At 43.7% G+C, this 21,477-nt stretch overlaps 1 protein-coding gene across 4 annotated transcripts in view; it reads right to left on the reverse strand.

Moving 5' to 3' along the window:
- The window catches only part of DPP6 (dipeptidyl peptidase like 6), a 609,699-nt gene that overhangs the window by 93,607 nt on the left and 494,615 nt on the right, over positions 1 to 21,477 (reverse strand). For all 4 annotated transcript variants that reach the window (XM_081932663.1, XM_081932661.1, XM_081932662.1 and 1 more), the window contains one exon: positions 18,881 to 19,001. In XM_081932663.1, the coding sequence (XP_081788789.1) occupies positions 18,881 to 19,001 (121 nt within the window). The remainder of the gene's footprint in view (positions 1 to 18,880; positions 19,002 to 21,477) is intronic.

Genomic DNA, 21,477 nt, shown 5'->3' on the forward strand with positions numbered 1-21,477 from the left:
TCTAGTTTAATGAAAAGAAGGACCAGGGGAGACATGATAGCAGTCTTCCAATATCTCAGGGGTTGCCACAAAGAAGAGGGAGTCAAACTATTCTCCAAGGCACCTGAGTATAGAACAAGAAGCAATGGGTGGAAACTAATCAAGGAGAGAAAACACTTAAAATTAAGGAGAAATTTCCTGACAGTTAGAACAATTAATCAGTGGAACAGCTTGCTTCCAGGAATTGTGAATGCTCCAACACTGGAAGTCTTTAAGAAGATGTTGGATAGCCATTTGTCTGAAACGGTATAGGGTTTCCTACTTAGGCAGAGGGGGTTGGACTAGAAGACCTCCAAGGTCCCTTCCAACTCTACTATTGTATTGTATTGTATTGAAAACAGCCAAAAAACAGCCTGAAAATGGGCCAAAAATGGCCTGTTTTGGGCCGTTTTCCAGGATGTTTTCAGGGCATTTTTGGAGCCAGTTTCAGGCCATTTTCATGCTGGTTTTGGGGAAGGTTTCAGGCCAGTTTCTGGCAGTCGGGCACCTGTGAAGACTAGCTGGCCAGAAGAGCAGCTGGTGATGGCACATGTTCCCACAGGAAGGGCTCTGTGTGCCACCTCTGGCACGTGTGCCATAGGTTCACCATCATGGCCCTGTGCTATTCCAGATAATTGGTTGTCGAATCTCTTCTTAAAAATATCTAGAATTGGAGCACCCACAGCTTCTGGAGGCAAGTCGTTCCAATGATTAATTGTTCTTTCACCTGATACATAATAGGCTATACTGCAAGCCTGAAAGGACACCCATCCCCTGTCCTCGCTGCAGCCCGAGGAACAAGGGAAGGTCCTTGATTTTGTGATATCAAAACTGTTAGTGAACAAGGAAATGTAAGCAGGGGTGGGCTTTGAAAATTTGTTCCTTTTTCATCGCTGCCTTTATCAATCAATAAAGGTGGTTGATTAATTAAAAGAGAATGTTTGGCTTTGTAGGAAGTTAGCACCCACCCCTCTCCTAGAAAAATGAAATATCCTGGGAAATTTTGAAAACACAGAGTATTGTATTTTCCTGGATAAGAAGTGGGGAAACAATGCCCATCTCACCACAGGGCACCTGGGAAGAAGAAATGCTGAACCAAGCTTGGGACTCAAAAGACACACAACCTACAAAGTTAGCAAAGACACACACACACACACACACACACACACACCTGGGAATCTGACAACCAATCAGAATATATTTCTTACACAGGAACAGGAAACAGAGAGTTGGGGCCGAATAGAGAGTATAAAAAACTCAGGAGCTCTCAGCAAGCCCCCTTTTCTCTTCTTTTCTTCTTCACCCAACATCTGGAAGCATGTGATTCCCCCTTTTCTGCTCAGGAGCTCAAGCCATGTGATCCTGTCCACCATTAAACCATCTTTCCAAGCAGCCTCCATGTTTCCAGTGTCTTTTTCCCCTCTTGGAACTGAACCCAGAAGGACGTTTCTTCCAACAGTGTGACAGCTAAAACCCGTATATTTACCCAACATATTGAACCACAAACTATCTATATGGGCTAAGATATTCTGGTCTATAATCAGTGGAAGGGATTATTGGCGATCTGTAAAATTAAACCCTAATTTCAATCGTTTTAGTGTTATTTGATAAGTTAATGGCAAATGCTTTCAAACTGGTTCAATTTGAATTAGGTTATGCTTCCAGGATTGCTCAGAGGGGAGAGGCATAAATAAATAGATACATTTTAAATACCTCTGCTAATTAAATACCATTAATTTAATCAATATGTCTCCTCTCATACTAAGAGCAAAGCCAACCCCCCTTTACTGTCGCTAATAAATACTCTTTTAAATCACTGAAAAAGCTGAATATAATCTAGCCTAATAGAGCTGTCTGGGAAAGTCATAGTGGCACCAGCCAGGAAATTACATCATTGCGCAAATGCTACAGGTTACACAATTCGCATCACTCACAGGCGACTCGGATCACATGTGATCTAATCTGCCCTCCCTTGTGGCTGCTGCTGAAATACATATTCATTGGAAGTTTATAAAAGGCTTAGCGTAGAATCAAAAAGAAATGGAAGAATTCCCTTCTCCTCCTCCTCATCTTCTTTTGTAATGATCTGTTTAAATGGGGAGTGTGCAATTCCATGTGCACCAGAAGCTAATCTTGGATCCTCTCTAGCAGAAACAGCCATTTTTAATGAAAGCCATCCTATTTGCATTTTACATGGTTAAGACGACTCACAGCTGGAAGCTTTTCATATTAGGGAAACAAAAGGATGCGCCGTAAGGGCCCATCTAGAATCCATCCCAGCCGCCAGATGGAGCTTTCTTTTTAAAAACCATGGATTAAATAGGAAGGAGGATTTTCAATAGTTTGTTTGCAAGCCACGAACTGCATACCGACACGTGTGAGATTTGAACTCTACTTGACAGCAACAAAAGGTCCCCTTAGGATGCCCTTCTTCAGTCTGAGGCCTCCAGATGTTTGGGACTACAAGTCCCAACATTCATAGCTAATGATTAGTGATTAATAAAAATTAACCAAAGTTACTAATTGCTATCAAACTTAAAGTATTGACCATAATGTAAATATAATGGTGGTATGAACAATTTATATTATTACAATTGTTAGTACAACTGTTAATACACTATTACAGATGTTAAAACCGATAAGAAGGCAATGTAGAATAGAGAACTACAAAAGCTAAACATGTATGCCGATACAGAAGACTGTAAAACTATTTTATATTGTTATGTTTGCCTTGTTTTTCCTGTATTTGTTGTTCTGTTTCCCCCCCCCCCCCTGTTTTTAAAGGCATTAGAGATTCCTATTATTAGGCTGCATCTTAAAAGAACCATCCTTCACAATGTAAGAATTATCCACACCCATCACAACCTGAAGCACTGTGAAAACATTCTCTGTACCCATCAGGGAAGGGATTTACTTACCTTCCCTACCAGTTTGCAAATGTGAGCGCGCACATATGCACTTACCCTTCTGCGCATGCGCTTTTCGCTAAAAAAGGGCCTAAATGGGATGCCATAGAGCCGTCCACGATTTTTGCTACCGGTTCGGCTAAACAGGTCTGAACTGGTGGAATATACCACCTCTGAGAGTTGTTGAGTGCTGACTATAGAATAGAAATATTCCTAGTCAGAATTTGGTATGATTCACTGTTAACTATTTACCATTTCATAGGAAATCTAACACCACATTAGGAGGAAAGCATCAGTACACAAAACACACACACACACACACCAGCTGCAATAATGATAGCAATTACAAAATTAACAATACAAGTAATCCTTGATTTATGACTGTAATGGAGCCCGGAATTTCCATCACAAGTCTTTTTTTTTTTTTTTTTTTTTTTTCAAGAAGTTTTATTGGTTTTTTTAAAAACATTTATGCGGAAAAGGGTAAGTGGAATAGTTACAAATTTTGGCAGTTGCAAGTATGGCAGACGCCCCCTCCCTCCAGACTCCTAGGTTACATCAAAATATCAAACCTTATTACATAGTCATAAAAAAAATCAGCATATTAATTCTAGAAAAAATACTTTTCAATCAGTTTATATAATTATAATATATAGTCTAGTTGTAAATTCATTAATACTTTCGGTCTGTTTATAACATTGTGGTTTTCTTATTTATTTTTGTGATCTGAGCTTTCTTGGTGTTGCCCCTTCACCCCCCGCTGGCAGAGCTCCGGCCCCTCCCGTGTCCTGTATAACCGTTGTAGTATCATCTGTTTTTTCTAGGTTCGCTTTGTTTTTTTCCATAAAGGCCTGTGCCTCTATGGGTGTGTTGATTCTGATTCTTGTCTCCTCCCAGAATATCAGCATACCTTCAGGCATCAACCATCTAAACCACACCCCCTTCTGGTATAATTTATTCGCCAATTGCGAATAACTTTTCCTTTTTTCCCTAATTTTTTTGGGAATCTGCTTTAGAATGGTTATCTCCCTATCGTGGTATGTCAGTGTTTGCCCCCTTTGTACACCCAGAATTTCATCTCTTGTGGTTTTCCTAAGAAATTTAATATGAACCTCCCTGGGTACATTATGTGTTCTGGCATATGCTGAATTCACTCTATAAGCTAGATCTATCTCCCATTCCATCTGCTGTTTATCTTTGTGTATGTATTCAGCTAGAATGTTAGTCATAATGTCCCTTATATTTTCCCCATCTGCTTCTATTACATTTTGAAATCTAAGATAAAAGGACATTCTTTCAAACTCTGCTTTCATTTGTTGGATATCAAGTTCTTTGTTCCCCTTCTGTAAGGCCTCTACCCCCCCCCTCGCCTCCGCCACCCCACCCTCCACAAGGTCCAGTCTCTGTGAGTTCTTAAAGATTTGGGCTTGATTCTGTTTAATTTCATCTTTCATTTCCCTTAACTGTTTCTTAATTTCCTCCTGGCCTTGTAAAATTTGTTGAAGCATTTGTTGGAAGTCTATCTCTGTAGTCTTGGGTTGCATCAATTCTGATATCTTTGACTGTGTAGCTGGACTAGACGTTGCAGACGTTGGAGCAGAAGTAGCAAAGCCAGGCTTTCCAGGAGGTGGTCTTTTTGGAGACATGGTTTATGAAGCAAGGAGATCAGTCAAAGTAGAGACTGGGCAGCTGGAGAGGTAGAGCAGGCAGGCGAATTCAGAAGGCAGAGGATCCAAACAGATGGGGATTTCTTTAGTCACTCTAGCAGTAGATGAAAGTTTTTTTTCTCCAAAGAGTTCAGAAAGTAGCAATCCACAAGAAATTCCTCTGGGTGACTCGGAGACAAAGACCGGAAGCCTGAATTTTAAAGGTGGAGTCAGGTTTCACAGTTCATGAAGACAACGGAAGTGTGCCATCTTGCCCTGCCAGCTTTGGGCTCAGAGGCATAGTAAAATTTTTAAAAGTTCAAAAGGTTCTCAGTTCATCCATTAGTTCTGGAGCTAGGTCGAATGAAAATCACTTTTATAGGGGTGGGGCATCATTAGTTGGCTCTCCCCCCTCCTCCTCTCTGGGGATGGAAGGAAAGTCTTTTCAAGCCGCTTGTCCGAGGGAGGGGGGGAAATCCCCCTCCCTCTAGCCGCACCTCCAGCAGGGATCCGAAAGTTTAACTTTTTAAAAGTGCTGAAAAGTTCATCAATTCAAAAGCGAAGGAATGCAGAAAGGAAGCCTCTCACCATACTGCCGCTGCTTCGTTCGGAAGTGTGTTCTCCGATCGGCATGGGGCGAGACGCGTGCGCACGCACGTCCTCCAAAACTGCTCCCCGATGCCTAGAACGAAGCGGAGGAGCCCCCGCCAGCCGCCGCCGACGCCAGGACCCTCCGCGAGCCGTTCCTTCGGCAAGACGCCCCTCCAAGGCGTCTTGTGCCCCCCCAGAAGCGGGGGAAGCCCACCGGGAGAGCTGGAGCAGGCAGCGATCTGCCTGTCGCCGTAGCCGCCGGAACCGGAAGCCTCCATCACAAGTCTTGACAATCGTAACTCAAGGCACTTCACAGGCCTCGACTCAATTTAAGAAGGGTACCTGGTGCTCCCAGAAGGTACCTGCCTGTCAAGTAACTGCAGTAACTGTTACAACCGGTACGGGTGTACCGGTTGTAACCCACCACTGGATTGCTGCAACTGCCTGTCAAGTAACTGCAGTCATGTGACCATGGAGATATATACAGTTGTCAGAAATCCATAGCTTTTTTTTGTGAGGGGGAAAGTCCACCATAACTTTGAATGATCATAATGATGTAACTGGGAGATTGCTTCCACTATTTTTCCTTGTGTTGGGTTCTACCACTGTGGCCACTGATGAGTCGCTTTCTGATCGCTGCACATTGACAGACACCTCCACCCCCCCAGGAAGAAGATTAGGTTTCTCAGGTGTCAGATTCGGGTTAATGTCAGGGTTCCAAGTAACACCACCAATGAAAGAAAACTCCGAGGCTTTTGTTTCCTCAAAGTTCCATTTTATTAGAGATGTCGTATGGGCATATCTTGGAAAACCCGAATCTGAAAGTTTCCAGGTTTTCCCCACCCGAGTGAAAGTTCAAATCCCTGCCCAGCATTCACATGTCCATCACACAATCCAATCAGGCACCATCCAAAAACAGGAGATGCCTCCCAGTCACACCTTCGCAGCTGCAGGGCAAGACGACCTTGACTCTCTGAGAAAAGAATGTTATTTTGACTATATATCACCCATACTCGATATAACCCCCCCTGCCCATTTTTCCCACAGTACAAAATGGGGCAGGCCTGAAGGCCCCAATGTAAAACATGGCTTCTGGGTCTGACATCAGGGTGATTTGGTCCCAAACAATGTTAGATATAAATGGATACCAAAATACCAATGGCAATTCTTGACACCAAGACGAATGGAGAAATAGAACGTCCATAAGTGATCTTTATCATTACAGCCATTCAAAGGGAAATGCTGGCTGAACAAGATGGTACTGGTCTGGCCGAGTAGGAAGTAACTCGGCCAGCCACGCTCCTGAACTGGTTTTATCGGGGCTGGCGCCATCTTGATTTTTGTTTCTGCGCATGCACAGAACTATCTTCATTGCAAAAATGTTAATTTCCCCCCCCTTTTCTAACCTTGTGCGTATGCGCAGACCTTTTTAAGTGCAAATGCGCAAGTGCACGGGGCGTGTGCTTGGTTTGTGAGCGAGTGAAGCAAGCAAAGTTTTTTGCACACCGAACTGGCGGTAATGCCGGCAGCAACCCACCTCTGGATCAACACCATGGGGGGGTTAGATCTGGCCCATGAGGACGCCCTAGAAACCGCAAAGGACTGGCGCACAGTGCCTCTGCTACCCAAAATGGAGCTCGGGAGGGCTGAGGCCATCACAGCCAAAAATAGAGCTTGGGAGCCCATTTTTGCTGACAGAGCGCTTGGGCCACCACAGGCGCTTCCGGACACGAGTTATGTCGAGCTGGCCACGCCCACCCCCGCCCCCTGAGGCCAAACATAACCCTGATGCGGTGCTCAATGAAATCATTTGACACCCCTGCACAAGACCTATCAATTCATCACGTAACTCACAAAATCAAGGAACAACTTGTTTCACGAAGAAGGAAGTTTTACCTGTTAGAAACTCAGAAGAAGAAATCCAAATTGTTTCATTTTAAAACCTGAATCAGTCCTACTAATTTTAAGTAGCCTTTAAATTAGATTTGGGATCTCTTGTCAATTATATAATCTCTGCTTTATTACGGGCATTTGACTGATATTTCGAAGCCTGGCCTTGTGGGGAGGGGGGGGGGGAAATGGAATCCTACCACTAGATGGCAAGTCATGTCCAAAAATATTATCTCAGAAATAATGAGAATTTCAGAACACAGTAGCGCCTGTGAAACCATGGTGATGAGAAGATTAATGCTGTCACACTCAAGAAAGAAGAAAATTCTCTGCCAAAAAACCAACAACAACAACAACCCAGGATACAAAAACCAAAGATCGCAGCTGTTTGTCAGAAAGCTTTGGCTCTAATTCTGGGTAAGGCATTTACTTCACAGTAGCTTAATAAAAGTTATTTATTCACGGGAATAAACAACTCCAAGATGCTATATAACGATGCATGTTCCATGCAAAATCCCAAAATGCAGATTAGTCCCCTCTTAATGTTTTCAGCCACTCCCCCATCCTCATAGTCAAGACAATGAAAAAAAGTAGATTTATTTCCACTTTTCAGTTATGTTTATAACAGAGTAACAGAGTTGGAAGGGGCGTTGTGGGTCATCTAGTCCAACCCACCACCCAAGCAGGAGACCACACACTGTTTCTGACAGATGGCAGTCCAGTCTCTTCTTGAAAGCCTCCACTGATGGAGTACCCACAGCTTATGAAGGCAAGCTTCTGCATTGGTTGATTGTTCTTACTGTCAGAAAATTTCTCCCTCTATCTAGGTTGAATCTCTCCTTGAACAGTTTCCATCCATTGTTCCTTGTCTGGCCTTTGGATGCTTTGGAAAATAGCTTGACTCCCTCCTCTCTGTGGCAGCCCCTCAAATATTGGAACACTGCTATCATGTCTCCCCTGGTCCTTCTCTTCACTGGATCAGCCAGTTCCTGCAAGTGTTCCTCATAGGTTTTAGCCTCCAGTCCCCTAATCATCTTGGTTGCTCTTCTCTGCACACTTTCTAGAGTCTCAACATCTTTTTTATAGGGTAGTGACCAAAACTGGATGCAGTATTCCTGGTGTGCCCTTACTAAGTATTTATAGAGTGGTATTATCGATAGTACCTCACATGATCTTGATGTTAATGCAATTTAGGATTGTATTGGCTTTTTTGACTGCCCCGCACACTCCTTGATCATATTTAACTAGTTGTCCACCAAGACTCCAATATCAAATGTCCCTCAGACATTGTGACCATTGTAAATAGATGCTCGTGGCCAAGTGCCCGAATTTTAATCACACGACTTTGGGGTTGCTGAAACAGTTATTAGACACTGTTTTCAATCCTGCTGTAACTTTGAACAGTTGCTAAACGAATTATTGTAAATTGAGGATTATCTGTATGTACTTCCCATTGATTGAATTATGAAACATCCTATATTAGTGATTGCAAACACTGAGTAAGAAAGTGGAAAATGAGATTGGTTAATGCAGAGCGTAGAACAGATGTCATCCATGTAGAATCAGACTGTGGTTCAGCACGTATTTTCTTTATAGTTGGGGTTCATCATCATTACGACAAGTTGCTCATGATTAAAAGCAAAAGCAACATCACAAAGTGAATTGATCTTCCATCATTGACCAGCTCTGCAAATAGTTAATAATCTATGGCTTGGGGGAAGATTGCTACTAGAGAAGGCATGAACTCTTCCATGCCTTCATTTTTTAATGGGAAATTCGCAGCCTGTTCAGCCTGGATGCCTCTATTGATTCACATTGATAACCATCATAGATGATGTTTAGGATCTTTTGAAACAAATGAAAATTGCAATAATATCACTTAAAAGCAAAGATGGCCCATTGAGCATTAAGTCAGATTGTGCTGGCTTTCACCGATATGAGCTTTAAACTGCCATAAACCTAACGAAAAGCATACATTCAGAGATGATTTCGCTTCTTATGGCCTGTAGGGTATTTAAATGTCCAGCAAGATTGCAACTGGAATATTACTTTAAAATTCTCTGAGCAAATGCTGCATGAACTACAAGGAACGATAGATAAGAATTTATTCCTCCTAACTTGATGTTTCAACCTATGCGAAGAATCAACAGTCTTGAGCTATTTACGCAATCTATTTAGAACACTGAGAGCTAAACTTTTTGCCATAACATGCCAAAAGAGGGGGGAGCCCTGGGGGAGCGTGCACATGCTGCCCTCCCCCCTGCGCATGGGCACGACCCCCAGCCCTTTTCCTGCTTTTGCCGCGCGATGGCCTGGTGAACCCATTTTTCTCCCTCCCCAGGCTCCAGAGGCTTTCTAGGAGACTGGGGAGGGCGAAAATGGCCAACCCCAGCCCGCCACAAGCCCTCCAGAGCCGAAAACGGCCTTTTTTCCAACTTCCGAGTTGCTGTAGAACTGTTTTTCACCCTACGGAGGTTTCAGGAGGCTTCCCTGAAGCCTCTGGAGGGAGAAAAGCGACTCAACGCGCAAACTGGAAGTCCGTTCCCGAACTTTCGGTTTGTGCGTTGGACTGTTTTTTGCTCGAAGCCTCCTGAATGCGAAAAACAGCCAACAATGAAGGCCAAAATCAGCTGGAGCTGACAGTGCAACGCCTTGCATGCCCTAAGAAATGGCTCCATGTGCCACCTGTGGCATGCGTGCCATAGGTTCGCCATCATGGATTTAGAACAAAGAACATAGAATAAGAGTATTAGAAGGGATCTTGGAGACCATCAACCTACTGCTTGAGCAAAAGATCCTATAGCAGTAATGGCGAATCTTTTCGGCACCAAGTGTCCAAACTGGAATGCATATGCATGCATGTGGATGTGTGCACCGGAGCATCGGAAACACAAAGACCAGCTGGCTGGCATGTGCATGCCTGTTTTTTGGCTGTTTTGGCCATTTTGGGGCTGTTTTCAGGCTGTTTTTAGGCCATTTTCCAGGCCATTTTCAGGGTTGTTTTTGGCCTGAAAAATGGGCTGTTTCTTTGGCAGTTTTTGGCAGACCATTTTTCAGGTGCTTTGCAGAACAGGTTGATCCCTTCTTCTCTGTGACAGTCCCCCCCACCCCAAGTACTTATTAATACATGATATCAAATATCATAGTTGATATTGATAAAGATCAAATATTTATGCCATCAGCATAAGCATATCAGGGTTCTAGGCATCTATTTACTAATTTGTTTAAAAGATGGTTAAATGGTTATTCAACTGAGTGATTCTTGGATTAATTATAACCTTGTAACATTAATTATAACAGCCTCGGGGCAAGAGAAAGATTTGGCTTGCTAGAGGAAAGAATACCTCAAGGCTACCCTTCACTTTTGCCTTTAAATAATCCCATCTACTTATCCCCATGGAGCTGTGTAGATAAAACCAGGAATCTAAAACCCAACGATGAAGTGTTAACATAGCTGAGAGATTATGAGTTCCCCAGAGTTATGGGGGAATCTTTCCTTGCTGTTTGGTGCTGGCTGGGATGGGATTGAGATAGTAGTGTGACGAAGATCCAGAAGGAATAAAGCATCAAATCAAGAATAATCTAGTGCCATGATGCTGAACCTATGGCACAGGTGCCAGAGGTGGCATGCAGACTCCTCTCTGTGGACATGTGTGGCATCGCCAGCTGCTCTTCCAAATTCTGGCATGTGCATATGCCAGCCAGCTGGTTCCGGCATGCTCGTGACGGACCCCGGAAGAGCAGCTGGATGCCACGCTTATGGGCACCAGCCAGCTGCTCTCTTCCAGGTTCTGGGGCTCCAGCATGCTCCAGTTTCAGCACTCAGTGCCGAAAAGGTTTGCCATCACTGATTTAGTGGCACCAGGTCATAAAACAAACATGGCATGGGATGCTAGGAGCAATCCAGTAAGTGTGACTTTAGAAGAGGTCTTGTGTGGCTCTATTGGGATGGAGGGTGAGACCATCCCCCCCAAAACCCACAGCAGGCTATGCATCTGCCAACATGGAAGAGACCTTTTGAAGGTACCATAGCTGTAAATAATGCATTAAAAACCCTCATTTTAATGCATTAAAAACCCAACTTCCCTTCCTTTCCATCTGGCAAAAAACAAGATGGCGGTGCCTACTGATCAAAACTGTGATAAACTATCCCTTCACTGAGATATTGCAAAACTGTAAGTAAAGAAAATATGAGGCATCAGCGTAGTAAGTATTATAAAAACCACAGAAAAGTAATGATCTTTCTGGGTTATATTTCCTAGGTTGCTTATCACCTCAGGAGCAAAAAGAACTCAGCAATGGTGCTTGAGGCACAAACTGACACTAAGATTTGCCCAGTAACTCTCTTGCTACAAACCCTGCTTTTCCCATAAGATAGTTATATGGTGGATAAATGTTCAGGAAATGTTCAGCAATGTCTCTATGCACAAATACAATAGTTCAAAAAGTCAGCTCAGAAAACTTTAAGGCCTATTTCTTCAAACAATCCAAATGTAGTTTGGCCGGTTGTTTTTATTATAATTATTTATATCCCAATTTTTCAAGTTAAAAGATCTTCATGCCTTACAGGCAACATAAACCATAGGATATGGTTTTATTTATGTTATTTAGTACTATTCATATTATTTGAAAAGAAGGGAAAAAGGAAGGATTGATTCCTGGAATCCTCTCATGAGGTATTTAAGAGTCATGGTCCTGCCTGAGGAAGAAGAGAAGGTGGACTGCAGCAGAAAAGGCTTCAAAGATTGTTGTCACCATTTCCCTTCCTTTCCATCCGGCAAAAAACAAGATGGCGGTGCCTATGGTGATAGGGGGCATGTCCGGCCAAATTACTACCTACTTGGACGAACTGGTCCGAACCAATAGGAACCCACCTGTGACCCCAATATCCCTTGATCTTTTTTCTGGTGGGAGAGGGGGAAATCCCTCTTCCCCTCCCCGCTTTGTCCTCCCCAAATTCCCTCCCCTACCGAGCTACAGAGGAGGAGGAAGAGGAAGAGGACATTGTTCCCTTCATCTCTGGCATTCTCCTGCTGTGAGTTTTCCTGTGGTGAGTAGCCCACAGTGAGTTGCCCTGTAGTGAATCAGCCGGGTGAGGTGACGGGGGACGGCATCAAAATTGTCATGTTGTCCTAGACCACTGATGGCGAACCTTTTAGACACCAAGTGCCCAAATGGTGCGTGCCATACGCCCAAACTGAAAGGCGCATGCATACCAACATGCACATGCATGGACATGTGACAAATGACCGCATGCACGCATGCGCAGCAGAGACCCGAAGACCAGCTGGCCGCCTGGAGGCGGGGCATCCCAACATCGGCAAGAGGTAAGATCTTTTTCTTTCATGAGCTTCTGTTTTGTTGTTTGCAGGGAAACAGAAGCTCATGAAAGAAATGCCACGGAGATCTGACCCTGGGGCGATGGCGGGCGAACCAGCAGAGAGGGCTGTGTGTGCCGCCTCTGGCATGTGTGGCATAGGTTCGCCATCACGGTCTTACACCCGCCAATGATGCAAGCTGTTCGGCCCCAGCCTTCACAATCCATGAGAAACACTTATTCACGAGTAACACAACCCCCCCCCCCTTTTAAAAAGTCAGGGCAGGAACAGTCTTCATGTTGGATAAACAAAACCAAAAGTAATGAGGCAGAAGTGAAAGTCTTTTCCCCTTCTAAAAACAGCGCAAGAAGACTCTCTGTACACATCGGCTGAAGCAAATTCACTCCCTATTATTTCCCAGCGGGGAGATTCCGTTGGCGCCTCAATACAGAGCAATTAGTTCCAACAAACCTGGTTCTGGCGAAGGAATCTGATGTGATTGATGTACACTGGGAAGTGAATGGTTTTCTGTGACAACTGGCCACTCCCAAACCCCTACTATTTATTTCCCAGCCAGCTACCGTCTAGGTCTTCTTTTCCCTGAGAGCTGGCTTATTGCTTTCCGTTGCTCTCCTCTCCTTTCCTCCCTATGCATATGTGCCTCTGGGACGGACCCCATCTGTTCCTCCCCCTCACTCAGCTCCGGTCCCAAAGACAGCGGCCTCTCCATCTGGGGTAGGATGGAAGGCCCTGGCTCTGCATATGCCTCTGATTCTGCTTCCTCACCAGAGCCTTCCGAAACCTCCGAAGCCGGCCCAGGTTCCCCCTCCTCCTTGTCTGACTCTGCTGATAGCTCTGCTGGCAGTCGACAGGCGACAACAGAAGCATTTATATTCATAGGTAAACCGTCTGAAGTCAGTATACTGTCGGTAACGGCGCCCTGGTTATTCCTGTGCCTGTTTTTGTTCAGAAACCAAAAGGGATGAATAAAACAACAGAATAACAAAACAGGAAGGAAAATATATTCCATAACTCAAGAGGCACGGCAGTTAAGGGAATGCCAGGAGCCAAGAAGAAAACAGATCTCGTTGCACATCTATGGGTTTGTTCTAATAAGATAACAAACTTTGGTTTTATATATCTTAGACATCAACTTGATGTAATCAACATTACTCATCTAAGAGATTATTTCCTCCATGCTATCTATGATGCTAGGAGTTGATCCTCGCATGGCACATCACCAGTAGTAATGGATTCCTCTTATTTTTGCTACCAGTTCGGAACTGGGAGTGCTCACACACTGGTTCTCTGCATGTGCAGGAACTTCTGCGCATGCACAGAGCATCTGTGATGACGTCTGTGCAGGTGGGCGGAGCCTCCGGCCACCGCCGCTCCTTGGACGAACCAGTAGAATAACACCTCTGATCACAAGCCAATAATACTTTACCCCAAACATGTAGAAAAGAATTTTTTTTAGAAACAAACACGTAGAAGAGAGTAATATATATTTTTGCTGTCTCCTGAAGTTAATTTCCAGGAAAAAAAATATATCCAAAAAGTGTTCCTGTCATAGCAAACAATAGATTCTACAAATGGATTGCTAATGCCAATTTTAGCTCCCACAAATCATTATAATCTAGCCTTTCATGTTACAATTAATCTGATTCTCAGCCTGTAACCTCCTGGCTAAATCCACTTAAGCAGATTATTCCATTACATCAGGGCTGATTGATTTGACTGTATATCTGGTTTTCCATATCATCAGGAGACAACTTAAGTATGATGTTTTGAAGAGAAGTTTTAGCCAATGGCAGATTTATGGAGGGTGCAAGGAAACGCATCTTGAATGTCAATGAACATTGACATATTAAAGAGAAAATTCTGGGTTTATAAAATAAATGGCATATGTTTGTGTATCTCTCTTAGGGTATACAGGTAGTCTTGGAGATACAACTAGTCCCTTAACAGCTGTTCAAAGTTACGGCTGACCTCTCCCCACCCAAAGCTACTTACGACCTGTTTCAAGTTACGGCCATTGCAGTGTCTCGCATTTAGGATCGGTCATAGGGCCTCCCTCATCCTGAAGGCATCCCTTACTCTACTTAAGGACTCATGTGCTTGTTTAACAGCTGCATTATGGAGAACACAAATCACATGATCATTAAGAAGTTGGATGGGAAGGTCACAAATGGTTAACAGATTAACAGAGTTAGAAAGGACCTTGTATGTCTTCTAGTCCAACCCCCCACCCAAACAGGAGACCCTACACCATTTCTGACAGATAGCAGTCCAGTCTTTTCTTGAAAGCCTCCAATGATGAAGCTCCCACCACTTCTGAAGGCAACTTCTGTTCCATGGGTTGATTGATCTCATTGTCAGAAAATTTCTCCTTATTTCTAAATTGAATCTCTCCTTGATCAATTTCCATTCATTATTCCTTGTCTGTCCTTCAGGTGTCTTGGAAAATAGCTTGAGTCCCTCCTCTCTGTGGCAGCCCCTCAAATATTGGAACACTGCTATAATGTCTCCCTTGGTCCTTCTCTTCACTAGACTAGACATACCCAATTTCAGCAACCATTATTCATATGTTTTGATCTCCAGTCCCCTAATCAGCTTTACTGCTCTTCTCTGCACTCTTTCTAGAGTCCCAATATCTTTTTATAGTGTGGTGACCAAAGCTGCTAGCTGATAACCCGACACTGCCTGGATATTTATTTATCCCAACCAGGGGTGGGTTCCTGCCAGTTCTAACCTCTTCTATAGAAGAGGTTCCACAAATCTACAGTGCCATTTAGAACCGGTTCCAGCTCCCTCTCCCCACCCGTCCGCACATCATCAAGATGAAGAGCGAGAGGAGGAATTCTGGGAGTTGAAGTCCACAAGTCTTAAAGCTGTCAAGTTTGAACACTCCTGGGGTTTTTCCCCCCCAAAGGATTAGGGGTGCAAGGGTCTTGTAACTTGACAGCTTTAAGACTTGCGTGCTTCAAATGCCAGAGTTTCTGAGCCAACATTTTGGTTGCTAAGCAAGAGCGTTATTAAGTGAGTTTCACCACATTTTACAAGTTGGCCATGCCCACCCAGTCACATGGCCGGCAAGCCACTCCCACTCAGTCACAAGGCCAGCAAGCTACTCCCACAAAGCAGGGCACACCTACAGAAGAGGTTCTAAAAAATTTTGAAACCCACCACTGATCCCAACCCTCCTTCCATTAATGTTGCTGCAATTTCTAATGTTGGATTTTCCCCCTTACCAGAGGGAGCCCCCTTGTGGAGGACTGTGAACTGTTACCATGGTACAACTCCACAGCACGGTACAGTATAAGCTATTTTAAGACAGTACGGTAGAAGCCATTTAAGGTACAAGAGGCTGTATCTTTACAGAACACACACCCTGAGGTGTGTGACGGGGGTCTTACCCCCACAGTATTTGTTTCCAGAGAGTAAGCCATTTATGTACCAAGTTTGGTTGAAATTGTTATGCTGGAACACACACACACACACACACACAGCCATTTATATATATATATATATATATAGAAGAAGTAAGGATAGGCAGGTATATGTCTCTGCATTTCTAAAACAGGTATATCTTATTTTGAGGCTTTCCAACCTCAATGGCTTGTGAGTCGAGACAAAGTAGGCTATTTAGCCGTCTCAGCAAGGAACTGCCTATTCACTCCCTTATTACACTGCTTTATGGGGACAATTAGCTTGTCCCTCACCATGCAAGGAAAGCATCTTCAAGTTCTAAACCAACCAGCCGATACTGTCTCTCCTCTCAAGCGGTGAAGACATTCACTCCAGCAGGAAAGGAGGAAGCTGAAAGCATGGCCTGGGTGTTTTGAAAAACATGCCAATCTTGACACGTTATTCCATTTATTCATATTGCCCCTTCACCTCGTCTTCCAGAAGAAATGACGAAATAAGCTTCGTGATCTGGCTATACAAAGCAGCGTTTGATTGATGCACGAAAGGAGAGGCCATGTAGCTGGAAATATAACTTGGCACTGCATTATAACTCTATAAGCAGATATGAAAGGGCCCATCTGCCATATTTGATCCAGAATGGCCTTTCTGCAAACACAAGGGCTTCTCTGCTGACAGCATAATCATCGCTTAACAACTGCGTGCAAATGCATCCTGGCACTCCAAAAAAAAGAAAACGAAAAGAAAACAACAGCTACCCTAAAGTTGCGAGTGAGGGCATGTCTTTAATTAAAACCGATCGCAACTGAAATGGAAATGGACACATTATCTAACTTTCAATAGCACAGTCTTCAGATTGGGGCACCAACCTTTTCCAAGGTATTTAGATATTTTGATGTGAAAGCCTGAAGCCCGCAGAAGATTAAAACTAACCGTAATAGACTGTAAAGCAGGGGTGTCCAAACTTGGGAACTTTAAGACTTGTGGACTTCAACTCACAGAATTCCCCAGCCAGCATGGCTGGCTGGGGAATTCTGGGAGTTGAAGTCCACAAGTCTTAAAGTTCCCAAGTTTGGACACCCCTGCTGTAAAGTATCAGCCCACCTGGATAAACCAAACACAAACAGTAGATGCGCTATACCTACTTTACTGAAAGTTTACATTAACAGACTCTTCCAAGATGTCCTCCTGCCACTTTTAACTAATTAATCCATTAAGGTGGGTGGGTCCTTGGTAAATTTCTTTCCTTGACTATTAAGCCCCTGAGGTCTTCTCCTTCTCTTGTCTGATCATTACCCTAGGCCTCTGATGGTGAACCTATGGCACGCCTGGCACAGATGGCACACAGAGCTGTCGCTCCAGCTCAGCTCCAACGCACGAGTGTGTACTTCCCGCCAGCCAGATGATTTTGGGGCTCTGCCACGATTGCACGGGGGCAGGGCATGTGCAGGAGATGCGCACACTTAGGGGGGCATTGTGCATGCGTGGGGGGGGGCATGGAGGTACTGCATGGACCCCTCATGGTCCATTTTTGCTCCCAGGAGGCTGCAGAGAGGCCTACTAGGCCCAAAACGTAGTGTGGAGTGGGGGGAGCGCATGCATGTGGGGGGGAACATGAGGGGGTTGTGCATGCATGTGCAGGGGTTGGGGTTGGGTCATGTGCACGTTGCATTATGGGTGCAGGTGCACATGCCATGCATGCTGTTGCGCATACACCTGCCATGCATGCTGTTGCGCATACGCATGCTTTTGGCACGCAACAACAAACAGGTTAGCCATCACTGCCCTCGGCAGCATCTCTTTTCCTTGTCCTCCAAGATCATCCACACATTCTATTACAGGGGTGTCAAACTCAAGGCCCACAGGATGGATCCCGCCCGCGGGGTGCTTAGATCTGGATCATGGGGCTGCCCTGGAAACAGCGAAGGACCGGCCCACAGCCCTCCTGAGCTCCAGGAGCTCTGTCACTTTTACTGGCAGAGGGTTGCACGAAGCTGTCACAGCCGAAAACGGAATTCGGGAGCCCATTTTCGCTGGCAAAGTGCTCAGGACATCTGACCCCCCCCCCCACCTCTTTCAGTTGCACATTCCATCAACTCAGGATTTTTTTCCTACTCAATCTTGGGATTCACTGGATGACTTTGGATCAGTCACAATCTCTCACCCCTTGCTGAGAAGCGCCCAGGGAGTGAAGCACAGAGTTAGTCTGGAGTCACTGTGCACTGCAAAAGGGCTAATATTATCTCTCCCCTTCCTCCCCCCACCCCCAAGTTCCTTAGAGTCATATCTAATTGCTCCCAAGACTAGGCTACCAAACTGGGAAGTTTCCCCTATAATAGGCAGAATGTAATAAAGTAGTTTTAACAGAGCAGAGTGCGGCACAAATCAGCTGGGCACAAATCCGAAGAAACCAGGAAATGAAGATTTCTTCAAACTGCACACACACACACACACACACACACACACACACACAAAGCTTGAACATCACCGAACTGGTTGTTAAACCGGGAGGATCCTAATGATCATAATTTCTAATAGTTGATGAACATGTACTTGGTAAGGAAGGACTATCTGTACAATGTTTGCTCTTGAGTGTGTGCTTTTAGGGAGGGAAGGAAAGAAAAAAAGGAAAAAGATGGAAAGAAGAAAGGAAAGAAGGAAGGAAGGAAAGCAAGCAAGCAAGCAAGAAAGAAAAAGTTTGGAGAGAAAACTATGAGAAAAAAAATGAAGAATTGAATGTATCTCATACGTACAACATGATTGAGAGATGTTATGAATAACTGTCATACTGAAGATGGAACAAAGTTGTTCTCTGTCATTTCCTGTTTCAAAATAAAAAAAATGGTTTTGACTAAGAGTTAGCCCTAATGGTAAAAATTGCAAGGCAATAAAAGAGGGGGATTTAGAAGGGTGTAGACTTTATTCCATTAAAAGTTTTTACAGAATTTGAATCAAAGCTGTCGTCATATGAAATTGGACCAGAATCCCTTCCTATCGTATAACTATTTTATGTAACTTCTAGTAATGCGAAAGAGTCATCTCAGAAATATTAAGCATTTAGCCAACTTTTCAATTCTCATCTTACCTTCATACAGCCAATCGCTGAGTCCGTTAAAAATCACTTTGTCCTTTCCAGTGGATACGACACGGATTGCTTGTTTCCCGATATGGGCACAATAGTAGATGTTGTTTTCAAATATAAATATCTAGGCAAAAATTCAAAAATAAGTCATGATTAACACAGAAAACTCAACAGCAAGCTATTGTGACTCAGTGGCTAAGGCACTGAGCTTGTCATTTAGAAAGGTCGGCAGTTCAGCAGTTCGAACCTCTAGCGCCCCTAATGGACTGAGCTCCCTTCACTTGTCCCAGCTTCTGCCAACCTAGCAGTTCGAAAGCACGTAAAAAATGCTAGCAGAAAAATAAGGACCACCTTTTGTGGGAAGGTAACAGCATCCGTGCACCTTTGGCATTTAGTCATGCCAGCCACATGACCACGGAGACATCTTCGGACAATGCTGGCTCTTTGGCTTTGAAACGGAAACAACTTGAACATATGTGTGAGGGGAACTTTTACCTTTGGTAGTAATTAATAGGGAAAAATGCTGGAGAATCAGAATTTGCATGTATACATTTATACTGCCTTTTCATAAATTCCTAATTTGGGGACCAGCATTTCTAGTGCTTATCATTGATTAAAATTAATTGTTAATTGATATTCGTTGTTTGTAACTCCTACTGACTAAAAACATAAAAAGAATAATATGTTATTCTTCTGCTTAGAGCAGGGGTGTCAAACTCAAGGCCCGGGGTCTGGATCCAGCCCGCGAGGTGCTTAGATGGGGCCAACCTGGAAACAGCGAAGGACTAGCCCGCGGTGCCTCTGTTAGCGAAAATAGAGTTTGGGATGGCTGCGAGCTCTGTTTTTGCTGTCACAGCCGAGAACAGAGCTCAAGGGCCCATTTTCTATGGCAGAGCGCTTGGGCCACCATAGGCGCCCCTGACATAAGTGACATCGAGCTGGCCATGCACCCTGGCCACGTCCACTCCAGCCCCCCGGAGGTCAAACACAATCCTGATGCAGCCCTCAATGAAATTGAGTTTGACACCCCTGGTTTAGAGGGTGCTTATCTATTTAGTTACTAAATTTATATGCTGCCCTTTTCACTATTGAGCAATTCTGAGTGGCAAATAATATTTATTGTAATATTCTATGCTACATTACATTATTAAATTATAATATTGTAATAATTTAATAGATTGATTTATTATATGATCTAGGAGATATCAGTGGCCTACTAGGAGACCTTAATCTTTCTTTTTCACCCGGAGACCATTTTCTAAGAGACTATATAAATTAATAATTGAGTAACATTTTTGTTATCTACAAAGCCATCAATAGTAAAGAAATGAATAAGTGTGAACTACCAGTGGCTGCTCAGTGGAGTAGTGCAATCCTCAACTTGAAGACTGCATACCTTTGATATAGATAAATGCTATATGAGATTTATATAGTTCCTTTCCAAATAAGAAGGATATAGGACCCCAAACAACAACAAAATAATATTTGGTGTGCAGTTTAGCACTTCGTAAATCGGAATGCATTGATGGGCTGTCCTCAGATTTTACAAAATTCCTAGAACCAACGACATAAATCAGTTCTTTAGATTTTTACCGTAGGTAATCTGCATTCCTTGCTTAGCTCTAAAAGACATCTAGGATTAATTTAATATGGATGAGTCCAGAGATATAACAGGGACATCATCATCAGAGGATTGTGATTTGAAAAACTATTTATTTGTCGTATTATTTTGGAGTATAAGATGCTCCAGACTATAAGGCGCACCAAGCTTTTGGGGAGAAAACCAAGGAGAAAAAAAAAACCCTGCCTCTGCCTCCCGGCATCCATCAGGTATTCATTTGGCCCATTTGCCATAGCCCATTCACCACGGCCCGTTTGCCACCGCTCATTCACCGCCATGGTCCGTTTGCCGCCGTGGCCATTTCTAGAACAACTGATTGGCGCTACACCAATCCCTCTCCCTCCCTGCCACAATATTTGCTGTAGAAGATGCGCAGACATTTCTACCCACTTTTTTGGCGGGTATAATATACAGTATTTTTAAATCAAAATATCTAAGCCTATCCTTTCCAGTAAACCTTGGAGTAAGTTTATTATTTATCTTTATGTATGCCTTAAGGCTTGGTGGATGCACTTCGTCAATCTTGAAGAGATGCCTGCACTGATATGCAGAGGAGAAATATATGCCATGTTGAGACATTACGGAGATTCAATTAGTCTCTTTGACTGCTCATGTGCAGAAATAGTCCTATATGGTCTGAATAAAAAAAAAAAAGCAGAAGGCTACTTATTTAGGTACACAGAAGGAATGCAGGGAAGAGAAATAAAAATGATAAGAGATCTAGAGACTAAACCTGACAATAAACATTGCAGGGAACTAGGTATGTCTGCCCAACAAAGAGAAGTTTTGGGGGTGACATGATAGTCCCATAGTAATTGCCCTTCTGTTCAGATTGCACCAATTACAACAGTGAAAATAATGGAGATACGTTTCAAGCAGAGGAAAAGGTTAGAATGGATACCCAAGTGCAGAGATTATATTTTAGCTTCCACAGCTGTTTTAATGGGTTGATCTGGGATTAAATCATAAAGCAAGGATT

This window comes from Natrix helvetica (genome assembly GCF_964273705.1).
Source record: "Natrix helvetica genome assembly, chromosome: Z".
NCBI classification, from domain to species: domain Eukaryota; kingdom Metazoa; phylum Chordata; class Lepidosauria; order Squamata; family Natricidae; genus Natrix; species Natrix helvetica.